At 51.4% G+C, this 24,499-nt stretch overlaps 2 protein-coding genes across 2 annotated transcripts; one reads left to right on the top strand and one right to left on the bottom strand.

The window, feature by feature from the left end:
* Window positions 1–7,021: 7,021 nt before the first annotated feature.
* SLC2A10 (solute carrier family 2 member 10) lies at window positions 7,022–13,660 on the bottom strand. Its single transcript, XM_050313759.1, has 5 exons — window positions 13,597–13,660; window positions 9,978–11,345; window positions 8,798–8,920; window positions 8,096–8,231; window positions 7,022–7,493 (listed from the first exon to the last, which is right to left on the bottom strand). The coding sequence occupies exons 1-5, from the start codon at window positions 13,598–13,600 to the stop codon at window positions 7,397–7,399; spliced, it is 1,728 nt and encodes a 575-aa protein (XP_050169716.1). The 5' UTR covers window positions 13,601–13,660; the 3' UTR covers window positions 7,022–7,396.
* A 5,162-nt stretch (window positions 13,661–18,822) lies between these two features.
* On the top strand, window positions 18,823–20,275 carry TP53RK (TP53 regulating kinase). Its single transcript, XM_050313786.1, has 2 exons — window positions 18,823–19,147; window positions 19,661–20,275. Exons 1-2 carry the CDS (start codon window positions 18,823–18,825, stop codon window positions 20,137–20,139), a joined length of 804 nt encoding a protein of 267 aa, XP_050169743.1. The 3' UTR covers window positions 20,140–20,275.
* The last annotated feature ends 4,224 nt before the right edge of the window (window positions 20,276–24,499 follow it).

Here is a 24,499-nt window from a genome sequence, read left to right as displayed (position 1 = left end):
GCCTTGGTAAAAGCTGCAGTATGACTGAACTGGCACGACCGCAAAAACGGTAAAGCAGTTAATAGGTTTTTGCAATATGGAAGCTTGAAGTTTTGTTTTTAATGCCGCGTTCCTGACACTCAAGACTTGCACTGAACTTCAAATGTCATTCATTTTGTGTGTTGGTCTCTCTGGCTACCATGCAAACCCCCTTCCCAAAGCACAGCCACGGCACCAAAACAGCACCATGGGGCTGGTCCACCCTGAAGAGCCCTTACAGTGCAGAGGAACAACATGGGAGGGTAGGAAACACCCTGTTGCAGCTTGGCAGCTCTTGTCTGTTGACATTCTGAGACTGATTCTTTGGATGAATTACAGATCTGTTTTGAAAAAAAACGTCTGGCTGTTCAAATATCTAAATTTTTGATGTCCAAATACACACAGAATAAGTACCAACATGGTCATCAAGGAACAGTCCATAGGCATTAGGTAGCTGTTAATGAAAAGGTTAGTTGAATTAAGTGGGTGCAATCTCCCCAGTTTCCCTATAAAGAAGGTAATTTGCACTAAGAGAGGACTGTGATTTTTTTTCTCTTGCAAGGAGCAGAGTCCATGGATGTGGGACTCAGGTGTTGTCCCCTGGCTCTGGCACTGCCCTGTTAGGCATTTCTGGAGATGTTAATGGTTCCCACACCAGCACAGTGGGGATGGCAGTGACGGGACAGCCACTCTGCTGGGAAAAGTATTGGTGCTGCAAAGCCCACAGAGTCAGCAGCAATCTGGTATCTCCAATAATTACTGGTCATAAACATTATAAAGAAAAAAATCCAAAGCCAAACCAACAAGCATTAAAAGTCTTTATGGAACAAAAGCCAGGCTTTTAATAATGTTTTAACATACTTGACAAAGCTTTAGTTCAGAGCAAAGGCCGGCCTCTTGCAAGTGTGCAAAGGTTGAGGCAATTGAAAAACCAAAATACTTCTCCCAGCAGAGACCTTGCAGCTTATCAGGTAACTGCAGACTGTATTTTGGCCATTTTTAACTGGGCATTAAAAGTCTTTTTGACACTTGCTTTATTCCTCTACAATAGACTCTAACAGCCCCTCCGAGGCCTTCTACAGCCCAATGTGTAAAACGTAATGGGGGTTGGTTTAAAGAGTGGAATTTGACCTGAGAGAGATGTGAGTATTCAGGGACTACTTAGTCCTCAGTAGCACTTGGGGGCTCTTTGGTTTGTGGGGCACTTTATTACTCATTAGAGCTCAGGGACACTGTGCTGTTCTCGTTACTGTTCTGTCTGGTGGCTTTCTCTGTTTAAGCATTGCTGTGTTGTTGCAGAGCATATCCACCCTTCCTCCTCCTCCTCCTCCTCCTCCTCCTCCTGCTTATGGAAGGAGCAGCCAGGTCTGGGGTTGCTCACGGATATTAGGGCATCCCTGAGGGTGTTTCTCAGTAGAAAAGGACTGGGAGTCCCACTGACCACAAACATGACACCCGTGGATGCAGGGGAGTGTCTGGTGCTCACACAGCTCTAAGTACATGGACAAGGGACCAAAGCATAAGCACGGGGAAGCTGTTGGGGCTCTGCATAATCCCAGTTCAAAGCTACTTATCAATACATTCAAGAGAGATACTTGTGTCAGCCTTGTTCTTCTGCTCCTCACCCTGCTGGGAAAACCAGGAGCAAAGAGCAAGCTGGCCACCCAAGCCAAGCCCCTCCAGTCCCTGCTCTGGCTGTGTCCCTGAGCCCTACAGCAGCCACTGATGAAAGCAGGGGGGATGCCATGATGCTGGCAGACTCTGTTCTTTTCTGTTTCTGCAAAAAAACTTTGAATGAAACTGCCAAAACTCTTGCCCTGCCCCGAGGCAGCACTCTCTTGCTTTCCAGCATTGGCCAGCTGTGGAGATGTGGCTGTTCTCCCAGGCAGAGGGAGTGAGGTGGGCTCAGGGATAGTAATTGTCTTTCTCACTTTTACTTTTCCCCTTAGCCTAAATTATTCCCAGACGTGTGAACTCAGCAAACGAGGATCAAGTTTTCTCCACAAGGCAAGGTTTACTCCAGGCCTGGAATAGTGCCTGAGCTTCCCAGCGGTCAGGAAAAGGCTTGCAGGGAGCAGATGAGCGATTCCTTTTGTATTTTCCATCCATCAGGAGAAGCTGCATCTGAAAAAATAGCTGCACTGGAAAATAAAACTAGACAAGTCTGAACAAATATGGAAACCATCCCTGGCCTGGTATTGGAAAAGTCTCAAATGCTGGAAAGGAGAGAAGCAGAGAGAAGGAATGGATAAGTTTTGGCTTCTGTTAGGAATATGGAAGGAATTATTTCATTCTTTTCCCCATCTATTTGTTCTCTATATGGCACTCTGTGTGGTTAACCCTCCGTCTTTGTCATAAATATGTGTGGCAGAGACGAGTTTTTTTCGGAGGTCCCAACCAAACCATCTGTTTTGCATCTGTGGTTTTGCATATGTAAATATTATTATTAATAGTAGCAAAAGCCATCGTAGTGGCAGCAGGAATAGAAACACTATTAATAGTCGTGGTACTGACATTTTTATTTGTGTTGCTGCTGGAGGTCACATCGTGCACCAGCACTCAGCTGTGAGCTTGAGTGGGAACAAAAGGGGGGTTGTTACCCTCAAGAGCTGTCACTGAGCTCAGGCACTGTCATGGGTGTGGTGCCAGGACTGTCACAGTGGCACTGAGGCACCTGAACAGGATGATTTGTCCCTGACCCTTGCAGAGGACCTTTACAAGGGGAAACAGCTCTTTGCAGCTCCTGTCATTGAGGCATGGAGAAAATGATTCCCAGTGGTGAGAGTGGCTGAAAAGAACCTGGAGACAACTGGAAAAACTCCCTAGTAAAGGTAATGATGTGATTCCTGGTGAAGTAGAAATTGAACTTGACCTGGTAGGTCCAGGAGACAAGCAGTGGTCTCTGTGCTGCTCAGTGCTGAGGTCTCACGCCAGCCCAGCCCAAGGTATCTTGTCTCCATACAGACAACAAGCTCTTCTGGATGGGTGACCTGTCAGAACAACTCATTCTGCAAACCATCAGCATCCAGGTGGTTGAGGGAGACCTTCTTTCTGTCCCTGCTTTACTCCTATGATGAAAAGTGACAGCAACTCTCCTTCTTCCATCTGCTTATCGAGCTATTAGAGCTCAGGGCTGGGGGAGCTGGGCCAGAGGTAGGAGCAGTAGGAAGAAGGCCAGGTAGAGCAGGAGGAACAAGGGATAGCAAACCTGGAGAGCCTGGAGGTGCTCAAGCTGGAAGCAGCACTTTGGAGAGGAGAGATGCAGTGGAAGGAGGAAGCAGCCCCCACGTTTCAGGCTCAGGTCTGATCCACACAGTGCCTGGAGACACACAAGCTAACAAAACACAGCTCAACACACCCATCTCCCTCCAGGTTCTCCCTGGGCTGAGCTGGTGTCTTCATTCCCATATGAGGACTGGTTTTTGTTCGGCTCTGGTTGTTCTGCTGGATCTGTAGTGCATTAAACAACCCATCTTCTGGTTTGTGTTTTTTCCAGTTATCGTATTTCATGCATTCTGGTTCCTTTCATCCCAGCTCTGTATCCCCCCGAGCACAGACTAAGCAGGATCCAGTCCTTGAGCTCGCTGCCTTCACATGCACAAGCGGGATATGGATTCATATCCCACATTTCTCTGCTGAGTTGTGGGAATATTTGCAGCAGGGACTCACACCTTCCTCTGTGTTCAGTCCATCACTCAGATCATGTTACCACAGCTGGAGATCAAGGGCTCAAGGATGCTACGTGCTGCCACTCAAACTTTACATCACCTGCGTACAAGCTGGTTCCTGAAGTCACTCTGGACCAGCAATGACAAGCCAAGGTTTGTACTTATTTTTCACACCATTCAGACTTTGATTACAGAACAGTACAACGTGTAAGAGTGGAGAGTGGCCTGTAAGTGCTTTTCAAGAGCCTGCCCTGATAGCCACCTCCCCTGGGACACCAGGCTTTGCAGAGTCCTTCTGCCCAGCCCGAACCCTCCTGAAGAATCTCCTCCTCCCTTTTCCAGGAGATGCTCTGCTAATTTTTTCCTGCCCACTCTGAGGAGCAAGCGATGTCTGTGGGTGGGCTGGGCCTGGTGGGGCTCCCCCCGAGCCGAGCAGTGATTATCCAGCAGCAACTCAGGGCTGGGGGGAGAGGCAGAGAAGCCACTGCCTAATCCTTCCCTGGGCTGGATGTGTGCCTGGCTCATTTCAGCGGGGCCCGGCGCGTCCGGACGATGCGCGCGCTCGGAGCACAACCCGGCTCCTCGGGAAGCTCAGGGCACAGGCATCTGTCACCGAAACCTGTCTGCATGAAAGGCTGTCTGCACAACCGGGGGAAAAAGAAAGGCATGACAGCACAATTAGTGAGAGCAAATGAAAGGCTGTTTGAAGAGGAGGAGGGAGGAAAGGGGAGAGCCGCATAAATCCCTGGTGGGGTTTTGGGCTTGACATCAAACCCCCTTAACAGTGTATTACTTCAGCCCCCAATGTGGACAGATGTTGAGCTGTGGCTCAAAGGAAGTCAGAAATCTTTCCTTAGAAAAAATTTGGCTAGGAAACTAAAGAAAATATTGTGAAAGAAAAGGAAATAAAGGCCCACTAAAGAAGATTTATCACTGCCTCAAGCATTTCTGTATCCTCCAGTCTTATGAGGTCTCAGCCTCAGGGGAAAGGAAAAGAGAAACAGTCTGTTGCTATGTTAATGGGTCCCAAATTTGGAGTGGGGACACATTTGTCCAGTTAGATGACGATGATGGAAGGAACCAGTTCACCCAGCCGAGGACTCCTCCCATCCATGCTGACCCCAGCCAGCCCTCTGGGAGCTCTGGCACCAGCCTGCAGTGTTCCCTATCACAGCCTTCCCTGCTGCCCTTCTTGCCCACACCCTTCTTTTTGCCAGGGTTTTATGGAGCCCTTTGTCAGTGGCAAAACATTTTAGTTCCTCAAAGAGCTCAGTGTCATCCACAAACCCGGAGATTTTGTTGTCTGTTCCCTTGTCAACACAACAGCCGAAGGTGCTGAATAAAACCAGAACCAACAGAGATTCTGGGGCAACCCAATTGCTGAATCTCATTTATCCTCAAAAGCTATCTGTTAAACCCTGCCCTTTGCTACCTGCAAGACAGGAATATCCTTAAAGAGATTCCAATCCATAAAAGAGCCATTGCTCCAATCCCACAGCAATGTAAAGGTTTTTAAAGTAATTCTGGCAAAATCTTTTTGAGAATATCCATCTGTTCCGTCTGTTGGGTCCTCCCTATCCGTGTGAACACTTGATACGTTCCTGGACTCCCAGCACATGCTGGCAAGGCAAGCTTTCCCTTTTCAGCATCCTTGTCTGCTGGCTCTTCCCCAGCTGCCTGTCTGCCTGCAGACCCCACCAGCACAGCAGGGACGGAGGTGACACTCACCCCTGCAGCTCCCAGCTTGGTTTTTATGTGGGAACTACACTAACAACCTGCCAGCCCTCTGGTACAGCAGCCATTTGTGAAGTCACATTGATCCAGTTCCCCTCACTTGCTGGGGCTGAGGTTCTTCCAAATACCTGCAGCGGTGTAGACCAACACAGTCCTGCCCAAGCTGCCTCATCATGCCCTATCCTTCTTGGTACCCCGTTCCACCTTTGTACTGAGCAATGGCTCCCTAGCCAGCTGCTTTATTCTGATATATTTAAAGAAATAGTTTCAAAAAGTATTTGTAAGATATTTTCAATTTCTTCATGCTCTTTTTTAGCTCTTTTTTCTGTCTACACTTGCTATGTTTTATGGGTTTTCCTTCTCGAGTGGGAAACCTTTTCACTTTTAAAACACTGCCCTTCTCCCTGTGATACCTCCTTAACCTTAGCAGCAAGTCAGGCAGGGTGTTTTTCAGGACCTCTCAGCTCTCTTTGAGCTGTGGCACATGTTTCACTTGGGCTTTAATGGAGCCTTTTTTAATCGCCGCCAGACTGCTTGCAGGCTCCTTGCTTTCTGCCTGCTCCTTTTGGGTTTGTTGTTATTGACTAATCACCTTACTTTTTTCATAGTTCCCTTTCTTGAAATTGTAGAGCCCCAGGCTGGATTTATTTGGTGTGCTCTCTCCCACTACAGCATTAAAGGTTGTTTTGTGGTCACTAGCAGAGAACAGCTCTCCCACAAACACCTTGTGAAGCAGGTCCTGTGCACTGCTCCCTACCAAACCCAGAGCAGCAGCCCTTCTCGTGCTTCCAGCACTGCTTGGTCCAGGAGACCCTTTATTGTATCCAAACCCAGTTTTTATTCCTTCCTGGTGGATCACTTAGCTGACTAACTTCTCTAATCCCATTTTATATTTGTTATTCATTGCCTTTATCCTGATCAGGAGTCAGTAACACAGTCCTGGCTCTATTTTTTTTTTAATTTTTTTTTTTAGTTTGGTATTTGTGATGTCCCATCTCAAGAAATCTGTACTGGTACTGGGGTTGTTATTCATGGTGATTAGAAAGCCTGGCATTATCATATTTTTCAAGCTTCTGGAATAGGCACAGAAGCACATCTGTGCTTGGTTGCTTCATAATGTTCCTGTGATTCTGCTGGTACCCTACCTGGCCAAACTTACCCTATTTACTGCAGCTGCATCGTTTGGTTTCCCTGCTGCTCTCCCCATGAATCCTGGCCACGTCCTTTCACAGGGGTACAAGCCTGAATTTCAACACCCACTGAATTTTCACCAGCTTTTCATCTGAACGCTCCTTTACGGCTTTTCCTCGTTTCAGTGCCATCAGCCCAGCCCTGCTGTGATGGAGGTGACAGTTCTCCACCTCGGGCTCACTGCTCCCTTCCCACAAGCTGTGTCACCCCCAAGAGCTGGCACTGTCACCCCCAACAGCTGGCACTGTCACCCCCAACACCCGGCACAGTGAGGGGGGGAGGGTTGTCCGAGGGCTTCAGGGGGGTCGGCGGGGTGTGGTGGGCTCAGATTTTGGGCTCTGGGGTGGGGGCTCTGTCGGCAGTGCCGGGGCACACACCGGCGGCGGGTCCGGCGCGGTGCAGCCCCGAGGATCCGAGAAACGCAAAATAAACCACACCCTGCTCACAAACGAACCTCCCCGACGGGAGAGCACTGCCGGCAAAAACTGTGCTTTAATCCCCGCGTACAAAAAAAAATTAATGTCTTAAGTGATAGGAGATACAAACGATGAAGAATTAAAGACGTCTCAAAGGAAGGACGTGCTCCCTTGCCGGGGAACAGCGATTCTCCAAGGACCCAGGGGACAGCTATCCACGTGTCCCCACATCTAAGGCACTGCAGGGAGAACTGTCTCTGAGCAGAGCTCACCAGTTAAAGGCCATGGAAAAGAACTGCCCTGATGGCCCAGCCTGCTCCTCTCCTGGAAAAGCTGCTCACACACGATGCTGCAGGCACGCTGATGGTTTCATGGGCTGTTGGTGTGCTCCACCCTCTGGTACTGTGCGTGTGTGCAGCTCGCTCCTCGTCCACGTCTCTGCTTGAACACATTTCCTTCCCAAACCCTGCGGGGCAGTGGTGCAGGTCAGTGCTGTGCCCGGGGAGCCAGGCAGGGCCTCACAACAATTACCCCTCCTGCCCCCCCAGGGGTGTGTGCTCCCTCCCCCGGGCCTCGCCCTGCTCCAGCAATGCCTGCCCTGCCACCTCCATCCCAGCCAGGATGGCACACAGCCCCTTTTGATCTTCCCTAACCCATTACAGACTTTGTCTGAAAATTTTCAGACACCGGGGGATGCCTCTGGCCCGGAGGAGAAGGATCAGTCCAAGGCCATTCTAAGGTGAAACAAGAGGACTATCATGCCCTCCTGTCTCCTCCCAGTCCTGACCTGTTTGTCCCACGCTGTGGTCCTGCTCTCCTCCCCTCAACCACGAGCCCTGATTTTTAGCCCATTTCCTCCCAAGTGCCACCAGTGCCCTCCCACAGCACAGCCACAAGGCTCAGCATTGCAGCTCTCACGGCTTGTCCCAAAACCCTGCCACAAACCTGAGATTTTCTACTTTCTCAGTAGCACTGACCAGACTTTGTAACAGCCCTGAGCTGCCCACAGACCTCAGGAGCCACGGATGGGCAGCTCCCAAAGCTCCCACCAGGGCAACAACCACGCACCTCTTCCTGGAGAACTGCTGGTCTATCTCCTCTAGGGACTGTCCTTTTGTTTCCGGAACAAAAAGGTAAATGAATATAACAGACATCACTCCTATCAGTCCATAGAGAAGAAACATCCAAGAGAATCCAATGGCATCTGCAGAGAGTCAAGAGTGTGAAGGTAGGAGGTCAGTCACATCATGGGATACAAAGGAAACTGGTTTATTTACTGTGAGGTGGTCACTGGTGCCTGATGGGCATCTTATTTTGTGAAGCCTTCAGTAGGTCTGGGAAACTGCTTATCTGAAGGCCTGGACTGGGAACCAGCAAGGGAAAAGGCTGGTTCATGCCAGGCTGTGCCAGCACCAGAGAGAAGGAGAAGGCAGCCAAGCTCCAGGGCCAGGAGTGCCCACCGAGTGCCTCAGCTGAGGGCTCTGCTAGAAAGGAATGCTGTAAAGCTGCCGGCATGGAAGCTGCAAACTCCGTGGTTTCCTGATACTGTGGTGCTCTAGTGCAGCCCAGTGGGCAATGGGTGACTTTCATAAACAGCTGACACAGTGCTGCTGGTGCCTGGCTTTCCTGCTCTCAGGGGCAGCAGGCTCACAGCTACTCCAGCCCCAAGTCCCCAGGGTTCAAAATGCCACCTAATCTCCAAATGGCTCGTGGTGGCCACCCTTCCCTAACCAGCTGTGGGAGGTGGAGGGAGGGGCAGTGGCTACTTACCAATAAGGTCCAGGAAGGAGAGGCTGATCAGTAAATTAGCAGCCCAGTTAAAGCTGTTACAGAAGGCAAAGGCTCTTCCTCTTATCCCAGCAGGGTAAATCTCACTGAGGACCAGCCAGGTCACTGCACAGATTAGAGAGATCAGAAAGGCAGTGTGAGAGTTAAGCAATCAATCTGGTTGGGAAATGGGCAAGGGAGGTTTCAGCAGGGGGGTTAAACTCTGGCTTCACTCAGTGCCCACTGCTGGTGGTGGTGTCAAACATTCAGAGACAGGGCACAGCAGAGCACTCCAAACCTCCCTCCTGTGGTCAGCACTCCAGGAGTGGAAACAGCGAAGAACAGGCCCAGGGAGTGAAGAAGAAAGTGGGGGAGTTTGTCATTCCATTCATAGGAGGTGGAATAGATCTGACAGACCTGGTGTCCTCACACGCTCTTTGTAAGGAAATGAGAAAGGGCAGAATTAGGGAGACAACATTGCATTTGGGCTAAAATCAGGGTTAAAGCAATATATGCCCTCTCCTGTCCCGGGGTTATTTAGGTTGAAATAATTTGCAGGGTCACTGTCAAACCCACGAGACTTGCTCACTTATATATTTCTCTTGAGTTAGATGCTGTTTTCTCCCATCAGGGCATTTAAATGTCAGAAAATAGTAGAGCTCACATGGAAGCAAGACCTATTCTTTAATCCCATCTAATGAAAAATAATGATTTCAGAAACAAACAAACAAACAAACAAACAAACCCAAGAAAACAACTAAACTGATATGGAGAAACTTTCAAGGAGGTTCCACTTCCAGTTCTGCACTGCCTTTCATTATCACACAGCAGAAGCCCCTCAGTCCCTCTACCCTTAGCCTTCTTTTTTTCTCCTCCCCAGGAGGGGTGAAGCTCTTATGGGATGTTCTGCTTTTGCAATGAGCTTCACAGCAAAAAAAACTATTACAAGGGTAGTGATAGCATGGAAGAGGAAGTTATTCTAGCGCTGTACCAGCCCTGTAGCTGGCATAACTGCAGTGCTGGAAAGTGATTCAGTGGGCAGGTGGGGACACATTTCCAGCTCCCGGACACTGAGCTGCTTGGTGCAGCAGACACACAAGGAACGTTTCCAGCAGGCAGCTTGCAGGTCAGCCCTAGTTTTATTCTCTGGGTTAGTGCAAGGATATGTAAACACCACACTTACTTGGCCCAAATCCAATTGAGAAGGCACTCACGAAAGCCATCATGCTCAGCAGTGTAATCCAATTTAAGACCGTATGCTGTGCCCAGGGAGCACCAGCGAGAGGAGGGCCCGTGCTTTCCACTGTCCCTTTTGTGGACTGACTTACCAAGTCCCTTTTCTGCATGAGGGAAGAACTGGGAACAACCTCTTTGATTTGAGTACCGGCAAAAACTTTTGTGAGGCTCCTTGTGGTGGGGGCTGCCCGACTTTTGACGGCACCTGATGCTGGTGGGATGGGTGACACAGCAGACTGGGGGAATGCAGAAGTCAGGAGGTGCTGAGAGAGGCTGAGGGATGCATTGGGGTCGGTGGGTGCCTTGCAGTCCCTGGCCATGGCCAGTGGGGCCACACGGCTGGTGAGGCCGATGGTGGTGACCGAGATGGCCATCACCACACAGCCAGCCATGAGCAGCACTCTCCTGCCAGCCTTGTCTGCCAGGGCCATTGCGACCAGCGTGGCCACCACCTTTATCGCTCCCAGCCCAACTGAGGCCAGGATTGCCGAGGAGTTGCTCTGGAATCCCACCGAGTGGAAGATTTTGGAGGCGTAGCCCAGCACATTGGGCTGCCCAGTGAACTGCTGGAAGAGCACCAGTCCCAGGCCCACCAGAGTCCGCCTTCTCATGTTGTCTCTGGTCCTGAAGAGGTCAAGGAATGAGTAATGCTTCTCCTGACAGGGCTCCCGCTTCGCTGCCACTCTGTCCTCAGCGTCCTGCAACGGAATGAGGCCCTTCTGGCAGTCTGAGTCCCACGAGCTTAATTTCACAGGGTTCACTGGGAGAAAGAGGATGCTGAGGAACTGCATGGCTGTCGGGGCGATGGCCAGCCCGAACATGTACCTCCATCCCTCCTCCACGTCGGCAAAGACGTAGTTCAGCGCGTAGGACAGCAGGATGCCCCCGGTGATGCCGGCCTCGTACAGAGACACCAGCAGCCCTCGCTGGTGAGCAGCCACCATCTCTGAGACGTAGATGCAGCAGGCCATGGACGAGACAGAGATGGCAAAGCCCACGGTCACGCGCCCGATGACCAGCACCGTAAATGACCTGGCCAGCGTGAGGACAAGGCTGCCGGCCAGCAGGACCACGTTGCTGACCAGGATCGCTCTCCTCCGGCCGTGCCGGTCAATGAGCACCCCCCCAGCCAGGGAGGCCAGGAGCGCTCCGATGAGGACGGCGCTCACGACCACTTCTTGCCTGAAGCAGCTGAGCTGAAAGTCCACCTGCAACTGCAGCAGTGCCCCAGAGATTATGCCCAGCTCATACCCAAATATCAGCCCGCCCAGGAGCGACACTGTTGCGGACAAGAGCAGGACCATCGCTGCACGACCTGCAACACAAGAAAGTGATGCTAAGTTCAGTTTTCTGATGCTGGCAGGGCAGCTATGAGCATGCACAGGCTGGAAAAAGCTCTCCCAGGATACCCACAGTTTTCCATTTACAAAGCCACGATGTGGAATTTCCCCATTGGTCACCAGGTCACACGTAGAGAGACACTTGCAGACAGTCACACAACCCACCAGGCTTCCACTCACTGCAGGGGCACTCACTTGGCGTGCAGAACTGTGAAATCAGGACTTCGTTAACAAAGTTAAGATGTGTTTTTAAGTGGAGGGCAGTGACTTGTAGTGCCTGGAGCTGTACAGGGGTATCCTCTGTGGTCTCCCTTGATTCAAATTACAAAACCTGTTCTGGGCAGGAAATGCAGCTTCTGCTTTCAGGTTCTGAGTTGTTCTGCATTATTTCATGTTTCAGTGCACATGGCACCACCAGCTCTCCCTGTAGCCTCTACATTCTCACTTCCTACCTTGGCATTAAAAGCCCTTCTCACAAAAGTTTCTCTCCCAGTTAATCCTGCACTCTTGCCATGACTTTGAGGGGTGGCTCTGATTTATTCATCTGCTCTTCTACAGCCCACAGCACACAGGATCCCCGAGCCACACACAGCCTCCTCAGGCTGGTCCAGAACCACAGGACAAGCTTCATCATGAGCTGAAAACTTCACTGTTGCCAGCCCCAAATACAAGAAGCCACTTTTTGACCTTGCCCATCCCATACAGGTTTAGCTAAAATAAAATAAAATAAATAGCCAGCAGCAAAAGCAACCCAAACCAAAATCAACCCAGCCCAAACAACCCTACAAAACCAAAGTGCTGCCTGAACATGCTTTTCACCACGGGGAAAGGATGAAAGGGTGACAATGTGAGAACCATGAGCCATGTTATAGCAGCAGGGATTGCACTGGTGCAGGAGCCAGCACTGATGTAGGGATCTCTGGGAACAGCAGTGGCAGTGACCTCCCCTCCAGTTGCAATTTTGAAGCACAGGTAGAGTGCATTAGCTTCGAGGTTTGTGCTGGTTTCCAGCATGTAATTCTATCTGTACTCTTTTGTTTAATTAGAAATATTCACATTTTCTGTAGACTGCATGTGGAAAAAATGTGGACACAACCACCAGAGCGTGGAAACTTTTCTCACCCTGCCTAAGGGCTTTTTTCCCCCTTGCAAGCTGTGTTTAATAGGAAGTGTCTCTGTTTGGCCTTTAATTACAGCTAGCAATAAAGATTTCTCAGTGATGGCTGTACATAAATACAAATGTTTGTATTTATTCTGTAACCCTCTGTGTTTCATTTGTGTTACTTACGCCATCCCAGTTACCCCAGTCCCTCTCACCACGCTCTGTGTGACCACCCACACTGCTTTTAGCACTCCTTGCACACATTATGCAGATAATTAGAAAATTATCTGCTGAGAACAAAAGGCTCAAGTGCCCATCCCATTAGTTCCAAGCCACAAATTCTACTAGACACAGAGAGTCCCACTATAAATACCACAGCTGATTTCATCAGGTTTTGCTGCATTTCTTGTTAACTTAAGGATCAGATTAGGAACTTTGACTGAAATCCAGTTTCTATACAGTCTATTCTGACATAGCTGGGAAATTCGAGGAGTCTTCAGATCTCCACCTGAGGAAAGTTTCGTGGGTCTCGGGAGGAGGCGATTCCCTGCCTATGGCAAACTGCTCATCGGGCCGTGCTCCAGGATGGGGCAGTGACCGCCGGGCTGGGACTGAGCTGATTTTGGACTCTGCTCACACCAACGCCAAGGCCAGCGAGCACCAGACCGCTGCCTCCAGCAAATCCCGCTCCACAGCAAATCCCGGTCCCTCCACACTCCTTGTGCCCCGCTCTCCCTGCCGCCGGAGCGCTCCCGGGATGGCCCCAGGACCGAGCCGCAGGAAATTCCTTGGCTCTCGCGTTCGCTGTGTGCGCCGCTGGGAGCGCTAAAAAAAAAAACCAAAACAACCCCAAAACCAAACCAGAAAGAAAGGAAGGGGCGTGGGATGCAGCCCCAGCCTTTAGGAAAAGTTGAAAACTTTTCTCTTCTTCCTTTCGGGAACTTTTTTCCCCGAGGGGCAGAGCGCGCCCGTCCCAGCCCGGGGAGGGGAGGGGAAGAGAGGGGAGGGGAGGGGAAGAGAGGGAAGGGGAGGGGGGCCCGCCCGTCCCCGGAGGGGCTGTGGCAGCAAAACCTGATGATCCCCCTCGGCCGCCGCGCCCCCCGCCCGGCCCCGGCCGCACTCACCCATGGCCCGGCGGGGCTGAGCCCCCCGCGCTCCGCGGCTGCGGGAGCGGAGCGGGGCCGGAGCCGGAGCGGGGCCGGGAGCGGAGCGGGGCCGGAGCCGGAGCGGGGCCGAGCCACGTCGCTGCCGCCCTGCCCCCGGCCGGGCAGCCTGGGGCTTGCAGTCCCGGGCCGGGGCAGCCGCACCGCGCCCGGCAGCGATGGCGAGGGCCGGGAGCGGGAGGCTGATCCCGCGGGATGGGTGAGCCCGGAGGGGAGCGGGGCTGGGCGTGGGACCTCCCGCGGGAGGCTGCGGGCTGGCCGGGGGCGCTTTGCGGGGCTACGGGGCTCGTCGGTCTAGGAACGAGGATGTGGCTTTCGTGGCTGGAATGACAACTCTGTCCCCGTTCTGTCTCACTTGAGCCAGGAACAGGAATCTCCTCGCTGCCTGCTGACCCGCTCTTGTGCAGAGCTTCTCCCCCCCACCCCAGACGAGAAAGCCTCTAGTAAGCCCACAAGAGATTCACAGTTTGTTAATGAGGTAGCTCGGCTGGAAAGCCCAAGGAGCCTGAGAGGAAAGGGGAGACCATTTCAAAGCTAAAACTAAAAGAGCAGCAGGGAAAGTTTGGGTTAGATATCAGGAAAAGGTTTCTCACCCAGGGGGTGGCTGAGCAGTGGCACAGGCTCCCCAGGGAAGTGGTCACTGCATCAAGGCAGACAGAGTTCAAGAAGTGTTTGGACAACACTCTCAGGCACATGGTGTGATTCTTGGGGTATCCTGTGCAGGGCCAGGAGCTGGACTTGATCCTAATGGGTCCCTTCCAACTGAGCACATTCTATGATTTTGATTCTATGATTCTATGACTAAGTTTGCACTCTTAACTTTCACTTATCTCCTTCCCCTTGCACAGTGCTCCATCAGACAAAGCATTCCAGTATTCAGCTTCCCTTGCAATTAACATTCTTTTTCTGCTGAGTGGAACAGGAACCTTCCTGCTGTCCTGCATAAAAGACACTGGGGCTTGCACTTGGATGCAAGATTTTTTTGTCTGAGTCTGAGGCTAATTCCGTGTATCCCAAAGTCCAGTTTGTTAAACGAGGGTTTTACAAAACCTGATACACCTCGAAGTGCTTTCAAAACTCTTTACCACAATATGCAAACATTCTCCCTGGGTGCTGCTCGTGCAAACAGCAGCTGCTGGGCGGGTTGAGCTGTGCTGAGGTGCACGAGATGTTCAGAAGTTTGCTGTGACCCAGCTGGCTTGGGGACCAGCAAGGGAAGATGTGGTGTCACAGGTGGGAAGGCAGGGACAGCCTCCCCAGAGCCATCCAGCAGGGACTGCCACTGAAGGGGAGGTGCAAGTGACTGCAAACCTGCACTGTGAGCTGGCATGTTACTGCAGGTTCATTTAAGAGTTGTATTCAATTTTAATATTTAATATGTTATAACCAGACAAGTTTCAGAACAGCAGTCAAACTTTTTGTCACAGTACAAAGCTGAATTGGGGAAGGTCTGCACCCGTGACCATCGTGCCTGTGGTGCAGGCACACCCCTCTGACACAGGCAAAAATAAACAGGTTGGGTGAACAATAAAGAACACAAGAACCTGTGATTTTTTTTTTTAAGAGCCTTTTCAATCCCCCCACGTTTTGACTTAATAGGGCACTTAGGAGAAACATTTAAATAATCATTATTATACAAGTATGGGAATACGTTTCTTGTCTCTGCTCTGCAGACCAGTGGTACCAACTCTTTTTTTGTTCCAACTCATAGTTTTGGGATGCTTGAGATGGGCCATACTGGATCACATGTATCCTTTCAGTGTTAATCTGTTGGATCTCTGGCTGCAACATGGGCAGCAGTTGATGAAACATTTTGGTTTTGTTCCTTCTCCAAGTTATAGAGAACCTGAAAAGTGTTTCAAACCATCTATCTGGTTTGCAGGTTAAATAAATGCTTTCCATTCATATCCTCTAATTTCAATGGAAATAAATTATGTAAAAATATGTTTTCTAAAACCTTGCATCTGATTCAAACTGACATTTTGGATGAGCTGTGTTGTGAATTGGAGATGTCATCCATGCATGGTTCCCCACTATGCAGAGAGCCAGAGAGGACCCAGAGTCCTCATCAGGTGCTGGGCAAACCCACCCTTGGCTGCTTGATCTGCAGTTTCCCTGAACAATTCCTTCCTTCTGAATTTAATTCAGTGTGAGAAGGAAGAAATTACACTTTTCTCCATGGTCACTCAGCTTTCATTTACCTGCCCAGCCATTTTCTGGAGGCTTCCTGGTCTCTGACAGAGCAAGAATTATTATTAGCACAGACAACAAGGAGGTGAGGTCCTGGGGAGCACAGGCAGAGCTTTATGGTGTGTTTACAAAAGGTGGCCAAAAAGGTGACATCAGTATGTACAGAAGTGCAGCTGCCACGTCGGCACTGTGCGTGGCTGTGGGTTATGGTCATCTGGGAACAAAGGTGCAAACCTGCTGTGGTGTACAGCAGGGATAATTTGGGGTGTGGGAGGGGAAATCTTCCTTTGTGGTTCTTAAAGTACACCTTTCTTATCTACCATTTATGATCAATGGGTATCCTGGGCCTGCTGAAGTCAGTGTCTTTGTCCCGAGGCTCCACAGATGAGAAGGTCTGGAGTGGTGGATCCACCAACCCTTCACGTGTGCCGGCACGTTTCTATCTTGACTCTTTCCTTCGATGCCTTCCTCCTTCTCCTCCCCTCCAGACCGTGTGCTCTGGCAGTGCTGCTTCCCCATCTGATCCTTATCTGGCTCTTGGCTGCCGGGCTTGCGGGGAGCGTTCCTGCCTGGAACGCAACTCCAGGGCTGAGCCGCAGGAATGCGCCGCCCGGAGAGCCCGGCGTTTGGAACGGCAGCCTGTGTGTGGAAACACAACCCGCCTGTGAGGGCTGGAAAACCTTACCCTCCACCTCTGGGCAGATAGGGGAGGCTTTAAAATCCCAAGTTAGAATACAAATACAACGGGAGGAGGAAAGCCATCCTGGTAAGGGGAAGACACGGTGCTCAGCAGGGCTCACCGCACACTCGAGCTCCGTCTCTCTGATTATGAATGACCCTTAGGAAGGGCTTTTGAGGCACCAATCTGACCAAACTCTATTCAGTTATCAACAAACACAACCTCAGAGACAGCAAGGGCCTTAGATGGGCGCGAGGAGCCACCCGGGCCTGATGTAGCCCAAATTCACCTTTTCCCATCTGAGCTCTGAGGATGGCAGCCTCCATCCTTGAATCAGCTGGGGGGGTGTGATGGGAGATCTGCTCGTAGGGCCAGGGATTCCACAGGACAGCAGGGAGGAAGGAGCCCACCTTGGTTTCCATTAGCTTGGTTTGCTGAGCTGCAATTTTTGACTTAATTACGTTGTTTGTGAAAGGAGAGTTTGTAAACTCTTGTCACCAGGAGAACAAAGTTACATAATTAAACTATTTAGCAGAGTCTGTGGCTTCAGTGCAGTTCTCTGGGGTGATTCAGCCTTCCAGTAAAAATACTGTGTGATACCATAAATATTGTAAATGGCTCTAGATGGTTTCCAAGGGCTATGTCAACTGCTTTTTTTTGCGTTCAAAGAGAAAAGAATAAGTGAAATCACGGGGAAGATAAAATTTAAATAAATAAAATAAATGGGAAAATAAAGCAAAAATATTTTCGTTGGTATTTTGAAAGCTCTGGAGGATGTTTTTGGCCAGCATGAGCGGAGATTGTCATGTTTTCCAGAATAATGAACCGAGGGTGTCTCTGTGCACTTGCTTATAGGTTATATATGAGTGTCTGTGGGGGCATCTGAGCACGGATGCTTAGATAAAATCTGCCCACAACATGGGGAAAACCTTTCTCGTTATTTGAGTGTTTGTGGCACTTGCAAATTCCAGCCACAGAGCCCAGGAATGCACCTCTTTTCCTGGCCAAGCTGTCAATCTCCTGCCACAGTGAGGACAGCTGAAGGAGGATGCCACGGGTGGCCAGACTGGAGGGATTGGATTATCTGTATCATTGAAAACTTGGAGAGGTTCTTTAAAAGTTGTTACTGAAGCAAGATAAATATTTGCCAGGCATGGTCCCACCATGCAATGACAAGTAAGCTGTATGGAATGTGTTAATAAAATATAAATGCTCTGAAAAGGAAACAAATGTTGTGGATTTGAAAACAAGGGCAAAATGGACTTGTGACACCTCCAAAAGCAACAATTGAAAACATATTTACATGAACTGGGCTGAATTCTCTTGCCTATCTTCCGAGGAATGTAAATTGCAGCATGTGCAGATCAGCCAGTAGAGCAGTGGGTTTTCAGGGTGCCATAAAAAAACCAAATACTGCTCCAACTAATAATGAGGTTTTTCCACCTTCTACTAAGATGGAGATGTGGGGCTTGACTGCTCAAGGAAGGGGGAGTCACCTGGCTGACTGACTGAGGAGCCTGTGACAGACCTGGGGCAGAAGCTTTGGTGCTGCCCAGCGTGGGGACCTGAGGTCACACCACGCCCTGCTGCAGGCTGGCAATTCCCTGCAGCCTACGGGCAAATCCCTTCTCTTCCCCAGCCACAAATGGGGCACGGATCTGCACGGGCTCCAGCAGAGGCTTTGGCACATGACGGGCCAAGAGCCAGTGGTGGATCACCCTGGTGCTGATGTCGTCGTGGTGATGTCCCAAAGGTGGAGCATCCTGGTGGTGATGTCCCAAAGGTGGAGCATCCTGGTGGTGTTTTCCCAGTGACGGGGGGATGATGGCCAGTGGTGGGGTCCCTGTGGTGATGCCCCAGTGGTGGAGCATCCTGGTGGCAGGGGGCTCTGACGTGGCACTGGGAACACCTCGGAGGGGAGACACGAGATCCCACCTGCTACTTTGGGAAGACGCACATCCAGCATCACCCTCACAAGCCCGGGTACAGCTGCCGGACTCGGTCTTGCACTGGCAGAAACACAGAACGCACCGGCTGGGGGAGGCTCAGGAGCCATCCCACCATCCTGCAGGTACTCAGGGCAGCAGGATTTATGGGGAGCAAGCACAGAGCGGGTTTTTGGAAGAGGGAACACCGCGCACCGCAGGGACACAGCGGGGCGGGGCGCGGCACGGGGGCGGGGCGGGGGCGGGGCTTGGGGCGTTCGGCCGTTTCCGCCCCGGGGAACCGAGCGCTGACGGAGATGTCCGGAGATGTCCGGAGATCGCCGAGCGTTGCCGAAGCGGCGCCCCGCGCAGGCGCGCTGCGCTGTCGCGGCGATGGCGGCGGCCCCGGCGGAGGCGGGCGGGGAGCCCTCAGTGCCGGCCGGGCCCGCCACGGGCGCTGTGGGGGCCGCGGGCCCCGCCGGGAACCACCGCGAGGCCGCGGGGGAGGGAGAGGAGCTGTCGCCGCCGCCGCTGCCGGGGCTGCGGCTGGTGCAGCAGGGCGCCGAGGCGCACGTGTACCGCGGGCTGTTCCTGGGCCGCGCGGCCGTGGCGAAGCTCCGCGTCCCCAAGCGCTACCGGCACCCCGCGCTGGAGGAGCGGCTCAGCCGCCGCCGCATGACACAGGAGGCGCGGTCGCTGCTGCGCTGCCGGCGGGCAGGTGGGCACGGGGAGCGAGCGGGGGGGGCTACCCCGGCAGAACGGACAGACAGACGGACACCCCGGGGCGGGGTGAGCGGGGAGGGACAGACGGACACCCCGGGGCAGCCCCCGCAGGACACGTCCTCCGGTGCTCCCCGGCTCTGCCCGCGGCTCAGAGCAGATCGCAGGCGCTCGGCACCTCCAGCGCCCACCCTGAAGGATGCGGGGGGTTCTTCTCATCCCGGGGTGACCCGCTCTGCTCGTCCAAACGCAGCTTGTCCTCGGTGTGTCCCACAATGGGACTCTCACCCCAGGAGGGGCTGATCCTGTTACCCAGCTGGAGCTGCCAGCGGGTTATAAAGGCTGCCGGTGCAGGTGGGTCGGGAATAAGTGTTGGCAAGGCCTTTCCAAGGTGTGGGTTGGCGGTGGCCAGGGGTGTTCTCAACCCGAAATTCTGTTCAAGGCTTTTATTGGTTGTGTTTTGGGGATCATGTAAATTAACTGTTAGCATTTGATTTGCCCTTTTAAATAGGGATTCCAGCTCCAGCCGTGTACTTCGTGGATTATGTCACCAACTCCATATATCTTGAAGATATCGTAGACTCAGTTACAGTTCAGGATCATATTTACTCTGTACAGCGGAGTGGAAATGATGCCAGCAGCCTCCAGAGCTTAGCAGAGAAGATGGGTGAGCTGTTAGCAAGGATGCACGATGAAGATATTATCCACGGGGATCTCACAACTGCCAATCTCCTCCTGCGGCCACCCCTGGAGGAGCTGGACTTGGTGCTGATAGACTTTGGACTCAGTTTTATTTCGGGTCTTCCAGAGGATAAAGGAGTTGATTTGTATGTTCTGGAAAAAGCCTTCATTAGCACTCATCCAGATACTGAAGTGATGTTTAAAGCTCTGCTGAAGAGCTATGCAGCCACATCTAAAAAATCTGGTCCTGTCATCAAAAAGCTGGATGAGGTGCGGCTGAGGGGAAGGAAGAGATCCATGATTGGGTAGGAGAGGGCAGGTTTGGGGATGGGGAAATATTACGTTCTGCAAATAGGGTTATTTATATTTCTAGTTGGGTTTATTTTGCATATCACTATTTTGATAACCGTGTCTTCAAATAAATAACTCTGAATGAGTTTAAGTGTCGTAAAGCAACCAAAGTAATTGTGAGATGGGAGCACAGCCAAGAGAGAAACAACTAAAAGTCACTTTTTTCCTAAATGTTAAGTATCTCTTTTACAAAGCAGTTTGCAGTGTCATTCCACTCGTGTTCTTTGTGTGGTTAGAATCATTCAGAGGCATCTTGCTCAGCCTGCAGAGCATGAATTTGTGGGAGGTTCTTACTGGGGGTGCTGGAGCATCTATAAAAGGTAACCGAGAAAGAGAAATGTGTTATTTTAATTAAAAGATGTGTTGTTATTCTCAGAAGACTTTACAAACGAGGCATTTAATTCCAGTATAAATTACTCTACACATGCTGAACATTTTTGGGAGACCTGAATTCCAGGACATGGGCAATGCTGAAATACAGCACTAAACCTAACCTGGGTTTATTTTCTTTTGGTAGTAATTTTGGCTTTAAATTTTCCCCTTTCAGTCCATAGTACTTCCTTAAGGAAATAAAAACTTGTTAATCAAGAACACTTTTCTGCTGAGGAACTTCCACTTTAAGCAAGAAGTCAGCTGTGAATTTCTGGTTTTGGCACTTTTTAAGAGGGACTGTCCAGTTGGCAGAGGCAGATGGTACTACCCTTTCTTGTAGTATTTCCTCTATATCAGTTCTTTTTTGGGTTACTCTGTCTAACGTGGAATGTAAGATGTCCTAGAGGAAAAGCCTTACACACCCTGGGGGGTTCAAAGATAATTGGCCCTCTGTGCTATGAGCAGATCGGGAGGTGAGCTGTGCCCTCACTGAGTGTGTGAGATTCATCACTTACTGCAGGTAGTGATGGGAAAGAAACAGTGAACTCCTCCCTGAGCCATTTGCTGTGCTGGGCAGCCTTTACCCATCGGGAAGATCCTCTGTTCTCTGGCTGAAAATGGCTAAGAGGGTGCCGAGTGTGCCTCACCCCTCCACATCCATGGATGTGTCCTGTACGGATCTGCACCCGTGGAGGAGAAGGCAGCTGCGAGAAGCTGCTCTGCCGGGCAGGGGAGGGGTTTGAGGGCTTCTTCCTGCACGCTGAGAGCAAGCCCAGCGCAGGGGTCGGGGCCGGCGGGACCCACTTGGGACTCTGTTTAAGAGCGGAGCCGGGTGCGCTGCGAACCACAAGGCGCCTCCGCACGTTCGCCCTCATTCCGCGCGGTGGCGCCGCCGCAGCATCACTGCTTCCCATCCCCTAAGACGCCGGTTCGCGTCCCGCAAGTGTCCTAGCGCGGCGGGCTGCCCGTGCCCGGCGCGCATTCACCTCTTGCCAGAGGAGCCGCCTGGGCGAGTGCCCGGCCCCGGCGTGGGGTGCGGGTTCCACCGCCCAGCCACACACACCCTGTGCTGCCGCTCGCAGCCAGCCCGTTTTTATCGCCGCCGTGCTCGCCCGCGAGGGAGAGCCGCGTGTTCGTGCGGGGAGCAGCGCGGGTGCTGCTGAACGCTCTCCTGCCTTCCTGGAGAGCGACTGCCCCGCACACGGTCACTCGAAGCGGGCTGATGGAGAGGGGCCTGGCGGCGCGGGGGGAAGCAGGTGGATGCGAGCTAACGAGTCCCCTAACGAGGCTGAGCCGAGCCCCCCGTGCCAGAGGAGGCTGCACGCCCGAGCTCCGGCACCATCTGTACAAACACCGCTCTCGCTGTCTCCCGGCGATGCCAGGATTGAGTTCTGTTTGCAAAGCCCTTTGAAGAAGCCTGTTTCTGACTCTCGTGGTGTTTATTAAAATGCAGCTCTCCCCGCGGGACAGCGGAGCAGAAACAAAGCTGATCCGCGGGGAGCTTTCAGGGCCGGCACGGTGCTCTGAGCCGGGGCCGGCAGCCCGTGGCGAGGCCAATCCTCTCGGGGAGCTGGTGCGTGGGACTGGCCTTCGAGCAGCGACTGCTGAACTGGCCTCTGCTGAAATCAGCTCTGTGATGGAGCTTCAAAACAAAGCAGAACTTTACTGGTCATGAAAAGCAAAAATGTTTTGCTTTCTCACTGCATGATCGACTCCTTCCCGTTATGTAAGTGTTACTTTCTGCACATCTGTGTTATGGCTTGTTGATGTTTCCTCTTGATCAGCCTGATGTGTGGTTTGGTTTGTTGTAGTGAATGCTGAGCTGTTGCTGTTTGAGGATGGAAAAATCTCAGCGGGTGCTTGTCCAGCAAAGAGGACACTCTTAACCTGCAAAGTGCCCACCCCACGTCTTCTTGCAGCCTCAGCTGTATCACTCCACCAGTCCATCAGGAGATGGACTTGATGATTCTTGTGGGCTCCTTCCAACTCAGGTTATTCTGATTCTGTGCCTGCAGCAGCAGTTCACTGGATGAAAACTGCCCCGTGAAACAGCCAGGGAAGCAGCAGCTTAGTGCAACCCAGTTTAGCTCATTTGAGTTTAACTGGAGAACCAATAAAATAAAAGCTACTCTATTAAGTGAAATCAAAACAATAATATTTGGAAAGAGGTAAATTAATGGAAATGGGAAGATGACAGTCAGTCCCACCCTTTTCAGAGTGCGGGTCTGGACACCAAGGATGGTTACAGATCCACTGGCAGAACTGATGTCCTGTCCTGGCCCCCCAAAACCTTCCTGCTTGCCTTTGGGGGGACCCTGAATCGTGGAATGTGAAGGGTGATGGCTCATGGTGCACCCAGCCACTGGGGGTCTCTCTGCCACCATCACTAGCACTGGGAAAATCTGTATGTTTAGGGAAAATCTTTGAACAGAAGGTATTTACAGCTGTGTGCTGGATGGACAGTTGGTCACTCTGGGTCCTTCTGCTGCTTGAATCTTTCCACTTTGAAGAACAGATTGTTGTCTCAGGGGACCAACTCCAGACCTGCCAGGAACAGCTTCATTTCCAGGGGCTTCCAGGCTGCAAGCTCATGGATACCAAACTGACTTTAATTTGGGGTAATGATGCTAATCTGTGTTTTGCCCACTGATGCCATGAGGGCAGAACTGAACTAAGGGGATTTTTTGAGATAAATATGAGTTGTGGACCTATAGGAGAACTAAGAGGAAAAAGAGATGTGAAAAAAACCCCAAACACATACAAGCAAGGAACAGGGATGAAGATGCTGTTGTATAATCTGGGAATGCTGTTGCCTTGGCTTTTGGACAGTGGCAGCTCTGTGCCCATAATCACTGTGTGTAGATATAAAAACTGAGCATACAGGCTCTATGCTGTATCTTTTTGCTGTGAATTTTTTTTTCAGTCTAGGCCTTGATGTCTGCAGGAAATTGATATTTTCCAATTTTGCAAGATGCAAAACACTGATAACCTTTTGCAACCCTCCTCTCCCATCAGTGCTGATAGGAAACCAAGTCAGTGCAATAAAAGCTCATTTGTAACCCAGGGTTCACTCCGTGAGGGTCACTACAGATAAATAAAACTTCTCCCTGGCCCAAGCACAAACCGTGTCCCACAGTGGTCCCTTGGGCCACTATGCAGCTCCTCTTTCTTTTGCTAATGAATCAAATGCACTTTATTTAGCAGAGAATAATGGCCCAGGAGTGCAGTGAGGTCTGATCCCAGTGATGGCCATGGAGCACAGGGAGGGCACAGCCAGGGCAGCTGCAGCCACTGCTGGCACTGGAAATGGGGGTAATAGAGATGGAGCTCACAAGAAAACAAATTAATAATACGTTTTTTCCCAGCTGAAGTCCAGAAAAGCTGAGTGAACCAGCATGTAGCCCCTGCACAATGTGCTCGGCTGGGAAGCACTGGGGGCTGAGCCAGCATCCACCCTGCTGAGCCGAGAGGGGCCGGGTGGGATCGGACTGTCCAGGCAGGGACGTGACTTGTGTCTTGGAGGGGAATGTGCTGCTGGTCCCCTGGCCCCCCACACTGCCAGAAGTCTGTATCCTCACAAGAGAAGGAACAGACTGTGACACTGGCAGCTTATCATTCTTTGGAAGCTTTTTTTAACTTGCAAGGTTGATTCTGAGAGAAGAAGTTTTGTCAAGCTCCTTTGCTCCGGCATGTGACACACACTCGTACATGGGCTCCCAGCCTCTGGCTCAGGGGTATTTTGGGTAAGCTGAACCTGTTTTAGGCAGTTCCATTGTTTTAATGGCCTCAATTTTGCTTTCAGGTCATCAGCCAGCCATCCATCTGCCCATCCTCTCCATCACACACCACTACCTGAGCGATGAAGCAGCTTGTGCTGGCCCAGCCCGCTGTAGCGGCACTGAGGCAGCACAACAATTTTTTTTTGTAGTCATGATAACTTCTTATT

The sequence above is a fragment of the Myiozetetes cayanensis genome, unplaced genomic scaffold (assembly GCF_022539395.1).
Source record: "Myiozetetes cayanensis isolate MyiCay16 unplaced genomic scaffold, myiCay2020 scf19, whole genome shotgun sequence".
NCBI lineage: Eukaryota > Metazoa > Chordata > Aves > Passeriformes > Tyrannidae > Myiozetetes > Myiozetetes cayanensis.
The sequence above is the reverse complement of the archived record's forward strand: the minus strand, read 5'-3'. Positions and strand labels throughout refer to the sequence as shown.